Genomic DNA, 12,189 nt, shown 5'->3' with positions numbered 1-12,189 from the left:
TTTTTATATATGTATATATTTATATACCGCTTCAATCGCGGATTTCGTTCTTTTTTTCTTTCTCGATTTACTTAAAAATATATTATTGTCCTTCGATGAGAACGTAGCACTTGAACTTTTACTTTTTTTCGCCAGCTTCATCGTAACTGGCGTTCACTATGGTAATTTTTTTTTTTCTTCCTTCAATTTTTAATTAGCGTTCTTTATTACACTTTTACAAGTACCTATGTATACGTGTATATATATATATCATCTAGTTAGGAGTTGAAGTAACTCTCAAAGTAATATCGTATTAAAATTTCCGCTCCGTCATCGAGTTTCGAACAAATTAACCGAGAGACGGTTGTCTGCCGACGATGAAGCTTGTACCGTTCGACCAGGACTTTCTGTATTGCGTTTCGGAAAATTGAGTTCGGGGCAACTTTGACGCTCTCTTTACGAGACGTGATTTAAAAACCCTCAACCTTTTTCCACTTATATTCTCAATCATCGTTTTGTCTCCTCGAGACGCAATCCCCACGGACAACGTCAAAGTCCCCTTGTCCAAACAAAAAAAAAAAAAAAAAAAAAGATAAGGTTCTCCATAGTCTTAACGATCACTCACATCCCTGTAGAGTGCACGGAGCGCGCCGTCATCGCAATCAGACGTCGTTCTCGTGGCAGAGCTCGATCTTGCGCCTGGACAGGTGGAGCCTGCGCCGGTCCACGACAAAGTCCCTCACGCAAGCTCTGATGCCCCAGTGTCCCGGTCTACCGCCGACGAAGAGCTTGCCGTTCGTCGTCAGGGGCCCGGTGTCGCTCGCGAGCTTTATCGCCGGCTGCTCGTCTATTTGGAGGATGCTCGAGTGCTTGCGCCGGATCGCGCGGATGCGGTGGAAGAAGCCGTCGTCGACGCGTTCCTGTGGTTTTTTTTTATTTTTTTTTATTTTTTTATTTGTTCTCTTAACAGTTGTACGGTTTTCGGAAAAAAGGGGAATCCCAGAGTTACACTTAGCAACAGTGGGGACGAACACATACTTCCAAATTCATTGGCTTGCGTCAAGTACAAGAGAAATACTCGTTGTTAATCGTATTTTTATCAACTAAGTGTGAAAAGTGTGTAAAATTTGGAAAGATGTACTTTTTCGTCGTCGAAAGTCTGTGGTCGCGAGAGGAATAAATAAACATACAGTAAGCCTACCTTGCTCTTGATGGTGAATTCCTCGCGCCTGCCGCGATAGAACATGACGACGTAGCCCTCGTGTAGCGACAGCATCATGTGTTCCAGTTTGCCCCGTCCGATCCAGGCGATAACACCCTCCGGATGAGTCGTACGCAACCTCAGTTCGAACTTATTCGATTGCTGCTCTCGCCTCCTGAAAGAGCGAAAAATCCCGGCCGAGCGTGTAAATATATATAACTTGCGCTGCTCTCGATATTCAATAAGTGCTTTGTGGATGTACACACATATTTTATAAAATTGACAACTTTAAAGATAGATGGATCAATACGATAGCGAATTCAATATGCTGGAACAATTGTTGCGATGTGGGATGGGTGTTCTCACGTAAATCTAAAGTAGGATATGGTAGGTGTAGTTTTAAAAAATTGGGACTATTGGAGCGCTCATTTATTTTCAAACACGTAATTATTATTGCAATTAAAGATTTTAACATATGTTGCAGATGAGATAAAAATCAAGTAAGAAAATAAATGGTGTAAATTTTAGGTCACGGTGAGCATTGGCTTGAAAAGGGGTGTTTCATCCGCCACCAGAGTAAAACGAGTAAAAGCTCCCGAGTCAATATTTGCGAGCCAGAAACCAAAATAGCGAGTCAATATTTCACCAAGAATTAGCATCGTCTGATTTTGCGCAAACAAACGGCGGTGCAAACTTTCTCGATCATGTACCACGTCGCCCTTTCTCCTCCCCCTTTTCTTATGATCCGAAAGCTCGCATATGCGTACTTTAAGTGACATTAACGATAAAAGCTCAATCAAACGCGTTTATTTCTATTTAACGACAAAAGTAAGGAAAAAACACACTGATGGTCCAAAAAAGGTAAAAAAAAATCAATTAAACAATGTTACAGCTACTTGGAACATGCAAAGCACCACTAAAAAAATAATAAAAATCGAGAAGAGTTTAATCCATGCGCTATATTATGAGCAGAGGAGGTGCGAGGGGACAATTTGAAGCATCGTTGGTTATAGACTTACTCACTGTAGTCGTAATTCTCATACTCGTCGTAGAGATCGTCCTCCGCCGTTTCGTAGTCAGTGTAGGACTCGTCGGCGTAATCGCCGAGTATCGTAGTGTTAGTAGCATTAGGACTATGGGGGAAAAGTTAGTTTCTATTATCAACAGCCGAGGAGTTAGTCGGGTTATTGTACGCTGATGACTAAGGGCTGGGTGTATTAAGTTGTGAGCACTGAGATTTACCACTTTTGTTATTCATATGTACGCTAGACCGCGCTTTGTTCTAAGCTATCGTGTAAGTATGTATCTCATTGAAACTATAAATCCAAGCGTTACTGAGTTGCAACAAGAGTATTAAATTGATTTTTATACGTAAGCAATTACGAAATTTTTAGTTGTCACGAGAGTGCCACAGTCATTTGGATCTCGTAAATCATTTTTTTTTGTCTTTTATCAAAAATATTTTTTTTTGAACTCAAAATTACATGAAATTTAAATTTGTCAATGATTTTTGAATCGATTCTCACAAGGAATAACTTTACATTACATTGCAAGATCAGAATCTCCTAGAAGTTTGATGTCACAAGCATCTATTTTAACACTACAGAGAAGTAAAAAAAAAAAAAAAAAAAACAAACCTCCTTCCAAATCGATGCTTGAACTGAAGGAAGTTGTCCCCATTGAATCTCACGGCCTGTTCGACCACTTCCTTGCCCGAAGAATCGTACCCCAGGGCTGAAACACCGTGTCATTTTGATCAAAAAAATTATAGCTTCCAAAAGGCAATGAAAAAAATCCTTTACCATTAAAACGAAAAAAAAAACAACTTACAAAACTCGCAGATCAAGCCGTCATAGCCAGACGCGCACTTGCAGAAGAAACTGTTGAGCATGGGAAAGCAGGCTCCACCGTTGCGACATGGATTCGAGTTGCTCGGGCAGGGTAGACCGTCGTAGACCGCCGTGTTTTGCTGCGTCACATTCACCGCCAAGTTCTGGTATATCTTCTCGTTGATCATGATCCTCTGGACGGCACCGTTCAGACCCACCGTCGCCCCAGCCAGGAAGTGCACCTCGTGCCAGTGCCTAAACAACCGAATGGGTATAAGCACTCGGTCTCTCGAGTTTTGTGATGGATACAAAAGGCAACTCACTTGACTCCACCGACGTAGAGCGGGAGCTCGAGATTCAACTCGGTGAGCGGATCGCCCGAGAAGCCCCGGGCTACGGTGCCGTTGTCCAGCCTGAGTAGCCCCTCTGCCCCGAGCCTGCTGATTCTCACCGAGTGCCAGGTGTCGAGCGTAACCGGATCCGGCGAAGTTATGTTGGCTATGCCACTGCCGAGGTTGTATCGGAACTCCAGTTGGCCCTGAACCAGATTCAGACTGACAAAGTCGCCTCTGCCGCTCGTCAACTGGCCGTTGTACAAGAGCAGACCGTCGGTAGCTCGGGTGAGGAACCAAATCTCTATGTTGAAGGATTTACCCACGTTGTCGAGACATGGGAGCTCGATGTATCCGTTGCCCGTCATCTCCGGGACGAGGAACTCTGTCAACTCGGCATCCACTATTGCGACAGAGATTATACGTCTTTTGGCCCATTTTACGAGGGATATGCTGTGATTATACTTACGCGTTTGGCAGTGTACTCCCGTCCGTCCAGGTGGACACTTGCACACGTAGCCACCCTCGGGCATAATGTCGCAAGTCGCGCTGTGGTGACATGGTTTACTCATGCAAGGATCCAGCGAGTCCTCGCAGTTTCTACCCGTGTATTGTGGTGGGCAGATGCACTGGTAGTCCAGATCGTTGTTCTCGTAGCCCTGTCAATGAAAAGTCAAGTTTACGATTATTTCACGTACTCCAACAAAGTTGATACCCCCAAGTTGTCATCAATAAACTACCTGATGGTGTTCGTAGCTCTCGTCGTAATCCGACTCGAATTCGTAATCACATCCAGGACTGAGGCACATCTTCCTTGGGCTGTCGAGACTATCGTTGCCGTTGTCGTCGTTGTTGTTCTGATCTTTCGACCCATTCAGAGTCTCGCATTGGCTGCCCTTGCATTTGATGATGTTCAAGTCGGCGCTGGTGCGTTTTTCCTTGCGCCGCCTAAGACTGCGTCTCTTCGCGCGGGGCTCGACGACGCAGTCGTGGCCGTGGCAGTTCAGGTCTTCCTCAAAGATGGGCTGACACGTGGCTCCGTTTTGGCAAGGTAGATTCGCGCAGCCATTGTCTCTGCACTCTTTGATGCGGTACGTCTCGAGGACTTCTTTGTCGTAGCCAAGGTGAAGGTCTACGGTTATCCGATTGATGTTCAGCTTGCGGATGCAGCCGAGAAAACCGTGTGACGTTCCGATGTTGTCGAATACTCTGTTATCAATAAATTGGGACTCAAAACGTGTTCACCTATATGTTTTTGGCTACGCAACACTTACTTGCTGTAGTTTGTGGGTATGTTGCCAATGAAGGTGTCGTGATTGAGATCGAGACTCTTGAGGAATCCTTCGCTCTGACCGGTCACTTCGTCGTTGTCGTTGAAAACCAAAATTCCGTCTTTGTGGTACCTTTTGGCAGCGATTTTGTGGAACTTTTTCATCGTCACTCGCTCTGGCGACGTGAGAATCACTGGCCCGTTGCCCAGGTTGTATCTAAACTGGACAAATCTGCCCGTATCGATGAAAAAAGAAGATATCAGTTAACGCTTTGAAAATGTCATCTCAGGCTCGGGAAGTTAGCAAAAACATTAACAAACCCATCAACGATCGCAATGGACACAAAGTCACCAGAGCCATCCTGCTTCTGCTGATCGTAGAGTATAATTCCGTTTTCCGCGTAAGTCTTAAATTCCAGCTCTATGCTGAACTGGTGGTAAGCCTTGAGCCGGCTCATACGCACGTAGCTCTTGCCGTCGAAGGAGGCAATCTCGTAGTCTCTCCGATTGATTTGCTCGTCGCAGTGGTAGCCCGCGTAGTTTTCGGAACACCGGCAGGTGTACGTGGAGCCGGGAAGGTCGATGCACGTAGCAGAATGATGACATGGGAAGGATAGGCAGGCACGGAATTCCTCCGTCGGCGTGACTGGAGCGTAGTTTTCTAAGGACAATAGAGTCGAGGTTTGCTTTTTATGGCTAGCTAGTGGAGATGCTATTAAATAATAATAATCAATGATTTTCGATTACTTGATGGAAAAAACATTTATTTTTAATGAAACTGTAGATTGCAAATTAAATTGCCAAGAAGACTACAGATGATAATTAGTATTACGTTCAAATAACTACGTGCGTGTAACACTTAGGGAAAGTTGTTAAGACACAATAACAGGATTTTAGTCGACACAATGGAATCTACGTAAATTTCAAGTATTGTGATAACTTTTAAAAATCGGGGGAAAAAGAATCGATTCAACGATAATCTTTCAATCGAGTCTTTATTTATCCAGCCCAAGTGCCAGGGCACTTTCTTACCTAAGCTACAATCCTGTCGGTCGCTCGTCTCTGCGAAACCGTCGGTGCAAATGCAACGGCTGTCCAGGCAAACACTGTTCGTTATGCCACAGTCCTTGTCTTCGCTGCAAATGTCACCAAGTAGGGGCGTCACGACCCTTATCGTTGCTGGTGTTGGACGGTAGGCTGCAGCTGATCCTAAATACAATTGTAACCAAAAACAAATGTATACGAATAGATGAAAAAAAAAAAATATAATAATGTAAATTACCGTGCTTGAGGCTTTTACGGTCAACGGGCACCGTTTCCTGGAACTGGGCTCGGTTCGTGTAGTAGTACCGCGCGTCCGGCTCCGGCACCATCAGGTGCCTCGTCGACTTGGACAGGGGCGAAATGGCCGATGCCGGTTGCGTGTAGTGCACTGCCGTGAACCTCTTCACTGGGAAGTCCGTGTTAGTCATCGAATCATCTGTTGGAAAAAGTGACGGTTTAGGATACTTGTTCTCTGCCAACTCCATGCGATACTGTTTGAAGACGAGGTTATTGTCGTTCCCGAGGCTTTTTAGTAGACCATATCTTATCGCGCGAAATATAACCATAAAGTACCGTACGGATGGCTCTCGTGTTCGAGAATGTACATGAAATCGTCCTGTCGACTCGTAAACTACAACTCTATATATTTATATATTCAAACATACAAACTAGCAGATGCAATTAGCACGATATGCTCAACATTTTACATCTCCCCTCTTAGAAGAAAGGCAGGTCATTGCAAAACGCGGCTTAGAAAAATGTACAATGGGAGTCGTCGAAGCAAACTGCTACCGGATCTCATAGTACGAGGTCGGGGAGGTCCGATTGTCCCGCCATCGGCAGTTTTCGCTTCGCAGGTGGGCAATCTAATGAAATCGTCCCTCTCTCGTGTACATATATACCCATCGATCGCCAATGGCAGGGAGGAATAACGAACAAAGAAGAATACCGGCGATGACAAATATCCAGGGATCGTCGGGCTTGATCCACTAGTTGCATCTTTATTACACCTGTACACCGCCGCGAGATGGGATGCCGAGGTGGTTCCGTATTTTAATTACGGCCAGATTGCTCCTTCCTCGCGTTTCTTTTTGCGTCCGCGTAGGGTATTGTCGTCGTTCAGCAATTTGCATTGTTCGAATGGTCTTTTATTGGTTCGCGTGAAGCGAAGAGCAAATACTCCGGAGTCGAGACGCGGTGGATTTATTTTGCTGCGTTTGCGGGCGGATTGTGCACTCAAGATTTTGTGGTTTGTTAGAGGACCTTAGGGGCCATTATTGTTTGGAGCGACTGGAAAACAAATTATGACCATGTGGTAAATAAAAAGTTTGTGTTTATACGTTTAAATTATTTAGTTAACATTGACGGTGTAAACATTGACAAGCAAACTCGTTTTGATGAATTTTACTGATTCATTTTGGAATGCATCGGTAAAAGGCAAATATTTTTTATTCTCGTCCAAATATTTTCATATTACGAAAAAAACAAACAAAATGAATGAATATCAATTTTTCCGAGTGCAAAGTTCCGTTTCGTGAATCGATGGATTTCTATATTTATATACCTATGCAAGCCCCAAATGGCATTTCATACAGTGTATTTTATTTTAATCTCTCGATATCACGTGGATGTTAATAAATTGAAAAATCTTTCGCCTCGAGGCTACCAATGATATTTTAATTCAAATACGATTGCGTTTCTTTAACACAAAAAAAAAAAAAAAAAAAAAAAAAAAATGATTGAAAAATGAACGAAAGAAATGGTTGAAAAATGATTTGTTTGGGGTTACAGGTATATGCTTTTCAACCACACCGTATCAACGAAATCCCGACATCCGTTTGCGACTTTATCGTGTGCCCTCTCTTTCTCTCACCTTCCTCTTGTTCTCGTCTCTCTCTCTCTCTCTCTCTCCTTTTTTTTTCCATTCCTCCTGTTGTTGCAAAGCTTCGAAAAGTATCCCCGGAGAAATTGGCCTACTCCGTAATCCAATTTGCGCCAACTTTCTCTTGTGGTGTAGAAAGAAAATAGACGCGGCGGTGGGGGGAGTCTCGAAAAACTTTTCTAAAAAGATTGACTCGCTTTTTCTTCGCGACGAGATATATAAAACACGAGGACGGAGCAAAACGTCGAAGAGCATGTATACTGTATATATACGCGAGAACAGACCGAAATCGGAAATAAATGTAAATAAGGGGCCGTGGGGGGGGGGGAAGGAGAGTTTTCCTCTTGGCTGTCTGTTTGGAAATGTCACTTGATAATGGAATTTGTTTAATTCGACGATCAGCCGTGCTCGCGGTGCAACTTTTGATTGCTTTTGCTCGTTCCTGATTATCGATGAATGGAGTCTTCCTTTTTAAAGGAGCCCAAAGTTGCGAGTTTACGAGTCGACTGTATAAGACTCCGTTTAAATAAAGTTGCGTCTTTATTCGCTGGAAAAGAGTCTCTTTGTTGTGAACTGATGACGGATGAGAAGGAGATAAACCAATACGTGTATAAATATCGGCATTGCTGCAGAATCCAGTGTTAAAGTTTGTAAATGATTAGTGAGTTAGTGAAACTAAAAAATATCCTACAATAAACCAAAACATGTATACGAAACAAAACAAAATAGCGTTAGTGTTGAGTATACGTTTATAGAGGGTTGGGGTGGTTGAGGGTAAAAATTAGTTTGCCATCATCGTACAAACGTGTGAGTACTTTATTTCTTTATACAATGAACATTTAAGTGTTAATTTGAGGTTCCCAAAGCTCTAAGGTACCAAGTTAGTAAAATTTTTCAACACGCAATAACAGATTCTTTTTTTTTTTTTTTTTAATTATCATTACACTTAATCCACAAGATGAGAGAGTCAGTTTTGACAGCTGAAGATATATATTTTCAAGTTGTAATAGTTGGTCGAATATAATATTTATATAAATACATCGGAAAAATGACCGATTGTCCGTATATGGCACAAACAAAGTTGCATATAAAGTAAGTTATATTTCATTGTGACGCAAAAAGTGTACTATTCGAGTGCAGATAGTCACGCGATGTTTGTACAAAAAAATCAACCATCAACCGACTCTTCACCTTGAACTTTTTGAAAAAAAAAAGAAAAAAGAAAAGAAAAAGTCATTAAGCTCGGTAAAAAGCCGACTAAAAAGCCTCTCGCGTCGTCGTGGTCGAGACTCAGTATCCGATGGAGTTGGGCCTGCGAGGCTGTGAGCCGATCTTGCGATTGTCGGGCCGATGGTGGGACCCACCTCTGCAGTGGCCGAACGCCTGGGACACGACGTCGGTCTGGTAGCGGCAGGCGTACAGCCGTAGCTCGCACTCGTTGACGTAGGTCTGGCTGTCGCTGCCACAGACGGTCGTTTCGTCGGTGTCCTGGGGACAGCTCTGCGGGCAGACACAGTGGGGACCCACCGGACCCCCGTCGGCGTCGCTCGTCTCGCTGCACTGGCCCCCGGAGTAGCACTCGAGCTCGCTGCAACTCGTTGGGATCGGCAACACCGCGCCCACTGTGGATTCACCCGATGCATTTTTTCTGCCTTTCTTTTTTTTTTTTTTTGTTTTCGTTTGTTTGTTTTTTTTTTTTTTTTTTTTTTTAATGTGCCATTTCGAGGATCGGTTCATCACTCGGTAAATGATTTTCATTGCTCACGTTTAATTGTCGGTCCATCGTCTGTCGACCGAGACTATTGCATTATATAAAATTGAAAAATCTTTTTAATTTTTGTGTCATCTTGTTGTTAGTTAGTAAGCTCTGAGTTTATTCACTCGAAAAAAAAAAAAAAAAAAAACTCCACACCTGTTAATCCAGAACAATTGCGCGATAAAACCACACCATTGGGAAAACAAGCCGTGGTTATGTATACATGTGATGAAAGGAAAAAAAAAAAAAAAAAAAGAAAGTAGGCAATGAAGAAACAGTACCTGGCTGACAGCCCTTGGGCGTGAGTATCTTGGTGTGATCGGTGCATATGGTGCACTTTTTCCCCTGTATGTCGGGCTTGCAGACGCACGAGCCGGTCATTTGCTCGCAGTCCTCGCGCGTCGAGCCAAATAACGAGCAGCCGCAAGCTAAAAACACAAGCAAAAGTCGCGCGCCGTTTCAATAATCGTCCTGTATAATTTTTTAAGGATACCGATCACATTGCGAGTCTTACGTATGCAGCCCTTGTGGCCCTTGTCGGTCTTGGAGAGGCCCCAGTAGCCGGGCATGCACCTGTCGCACTTGAGCCCACCGACCCCGGGCCGGCAGCTGCACTGGCCGCTCTCGGGGTCGCAGGTGTCGGCCAGACTGCCGAGCCGATTGCAGCTGCATACGTCCGGGCAGCCAGCCCCGTTGGGACCCAGGGCTGCGGTCTTGCCGTTCGGGCAGCAGCCGTGCCACGAGTCCTCGCACCTCGTCACCTGCCTCCCTGCTACTATTTTTACTCGATGTATTTTTTATTTACCGATCTCTCATCGTGCCAATCGTGTAGAGTATGGATTGCCAAACGTGTAATGTTAGTACAATGATTGGGCTCACCTTTCTTGCAGCAGCGAGCGAATCTCGGGGTTTGGTGGCAGTACGAGTGACTGGGACAGTCGCGGCGATCCGGTCCGTTGCCGCAGTAGTACTCGTTGCCCTCGTCGTCGATCACGGGCTGCTCCCCGTTGCACGGCTTCACCTCCAAACCTAAATCGGTGGCGCCACGAACACGTCAAAAGTTTTTTATTAGTGCCATGGCCAGCCGTACTTTGGAAGATTTTAATCGCGAGGGAGAGCTCGTGTAACCGTGAGCGGAAGCTGCTCAGTTGGAATCTTATAATGCGACAAGTTGGAGTGAGTTGTGCTACTAAAATGTTGGCTTGGATCAAATGTTTTAAAGCCAGTGCAGTGAATCCAAGTACATAATACCCGACAGATATCAATCTACCTTTTTTTTCAAACTGTACGATTCCACAAAGCTGGTTATAAGTAGTTGATAAAAATTCCTCATAAAATTGCTGAGGTGCACGTTGCTCTTTCAAAACTACCGCACTCCAATAAACGGAAAGTAAAGGAACGATACAAATCCAGGTAAAAAAGACCAAGCTCCCGTATACATAGAGACGAAAAGCAAACAGTAGTGTACAAAGAGGATGTAATAATAATAATAATAATAACCTTGGCACAGGTCGAGGGGCCTGAGCCTGAGCTCCTGCTGTCTCTGGCAAGCCTGCATGAGCATGTGGCACTTGCTCGGGTATGTCTGCAAGTCACTGCCGCAGACCGGCTGCATGTTCTCCGGAGCCATGGAGCCGCAATCGAATTTGCAGCTGCAACGCGGAAACTTGTCCGGGCCCAATTCGCAGGTGGCGTTGAAGTTGCAGTGTATGTCCCGGCACGCCTGCAACTCCGTAGCCGAGGTCACCTCGTCGGACGTAGCCAGCTGAGTTATCGACGGCGTCGACGTGGTCGCTACGGGCAAATATGAGTTTTTTTTTTTTTTTTTTTTTGCCCCCAATTGATCGGTCAGAGTGGAACAAAAAGGTGTACATAACACAAAGTGTACTAACTGAGGGCAGCGACGGGGAATCCCTCGCCGCACTCGCCGTAAAAGTTGAGCCGCAGGTGGGGGAGCTTGGGGTCCCGTTGGCACGCCTCCCTCTGCAACTCGCACTCGGAGGAGTAGGTCTTGGTGTCGCTGCCGCAGACCGAGTCACCCGTTGGCTCCGGGCACACCTGCGGACAGACGCACGCCCCGGCCTCGCAACGAGCCCCATTCTCGCACTTGACGTTGGCGCACAGACCTGGAAACGCACACACCCGCCCGTCCCTTACTCGTCTGACCAAAACGGGGCTGTACTACTTGCACGGTATGACATCACACTCACCGCAGTCTCCCCTGTAGCTGACGACGACGACGGCCTGGCTGTTGCAGGACTCACGCCTGAGCTCGCACTCGTTCTCGTAAGTTTTGCCGTTCGAGCCGCAGACCAGGCTCTCCTCCTGTTACCGACAAACGCATAGTCAAACGTCGAAGCGCTTGCAACCCACACACACACACACGCATTATATACGGGACAAAAAGCCGGGAGTGATGGATACACATAGCCACGCGGTAGACCAGCAAAAGACTCTTTGCCAAGGAGAGAGGGGGTGAGCTTAATTGGTGATTCACCCTCGTCGCGAGGTAGCTTCTCTCGAAAGGGCTGTTTTACGCTCTATTGAGTCGAAAGTGCGATCAAACGAGCTCCGTGCTTGTTGGGCACCGCGTGGGTACGTGGACTCGCGGGGCTTTATTAGCCAATTTGCTTGGTTATCCGAGTTTTCATTTCACGTTTCGGGGCAAGTTTTGTATTTCCCCCTTGGCTCGATACCTCTCCCGGGAAGTTCAGAAGCGCGGAAAGTTCATGTTTATACGCGGTCCAAGTGTACACGGGTACAACGTGGCTCGTAAAGTTGTTTATTGCCGGCTCGTATACTTTGGTTCTCTAATTGAATTCGATGAGCGAGTGACGAGTGCGCAGTTTATTATACGTAAAGCACACCCGCACCAGGCAGCTTCGTTGCGGGTACG

The 12,189-nt window shown here is 45.4% G+C and overlaps 1 protein-coding gene across 3 annotated transcripts in view; it reads right to left on the bottom strand.

Annotated features, from left to right (window-relative positions):
- Positions 1-641: 641 nt before the first annotated feature.
- Positions 642-12,189, bottom strand: part of LOC106641087 (agrin) — a 199,034-nt gene continuing 187,486 nt past the window's right edge. For 2 of the 3 annotated variants that reach the window (XM_089591901.1, XM_089591902.1), the window contains exons 11-29: positions 11,504-11,610; positions 11,186-11,419; positions 10,794-11,087; positions 10,173-10,322; positions 9,808-10,068; positions 9,575-9,721; positions 8,902-9,159; positions 5,894-6,091; positions 5,644-5,820; positions 4,933-5,272; positions 4,616-4,843; positions 4,079-4,550; positions 3,811-4,000; positions 3,333-3,744; positions 3,011-3,264; positions 2,818-2,914; positions 2,200-2,313; positions 1,181-1,355; positions 642-899 (exon numbers count right to left, since the gene is read on the bottom strand). In XM_089591901.1, the coding sequence (XP_089448027.1) occupies positions 642-899; positions 1,181-1,355; positions 2,200-2,313; positions 2,818-2,914; positions 3,011-3,264; positions 3,333-3,744; positions 3,811-4,000; positions 4,079-4,550; positions 4,616-4,843; positions 4,933-5,272; positions 5,644-5,820; positions 5,894-6,091; positions 8,902-9,159; positions 9,575-9,721; positions 9,808-10,068; positions 10,173-10,322; positions 10,794-11,087; positions 11,186-11,419; positions 11,504-11,610 (4,366 nt within the window). Of the gene's footprint in view, positions 900-1,180; positions 1,356-2,199; positions 2,314-2,817; positions 2,915-3,010; positions 3,265-3,332; positions 3,745-3,810; positions 4,003-4,078; positions 4,551-4,615; positions 4,844-4,932; positions 5,273-5,643; positions 5,821-5,893; positions 6,092-8,901; positions 9,160-9,574; positions 9,722-9,807; positions 10,069-10,172; positions 10,323-10,793; positions 11,088-11,185; positions 11,420-11,503; positions 11,616-12,189 lie in introns of all 3 variants that reach the window. The other variant, XM_089591903.1, reaches the window with a different exon arrangement.

This window comes from Copidosoma floridanum, unplaced genomic scaffold, assembly GCF_036245765.1.
Source record: "Copidosoma floridanum isolate Cflo_tuat_1 unplaced genomic scaffold, Cflo_Japanese_pri ptg000014l, whole genome shotgun sequence".
NCBI lineage: Eukaryota > Metazoa > Arthropoda > Insecta > Hymenoptera > Encyrtidae > Copidosoma > Copidosoma floridanum.
This window is presented reverse-complemented; position numbering and strand designations above follow the sequence as displayed.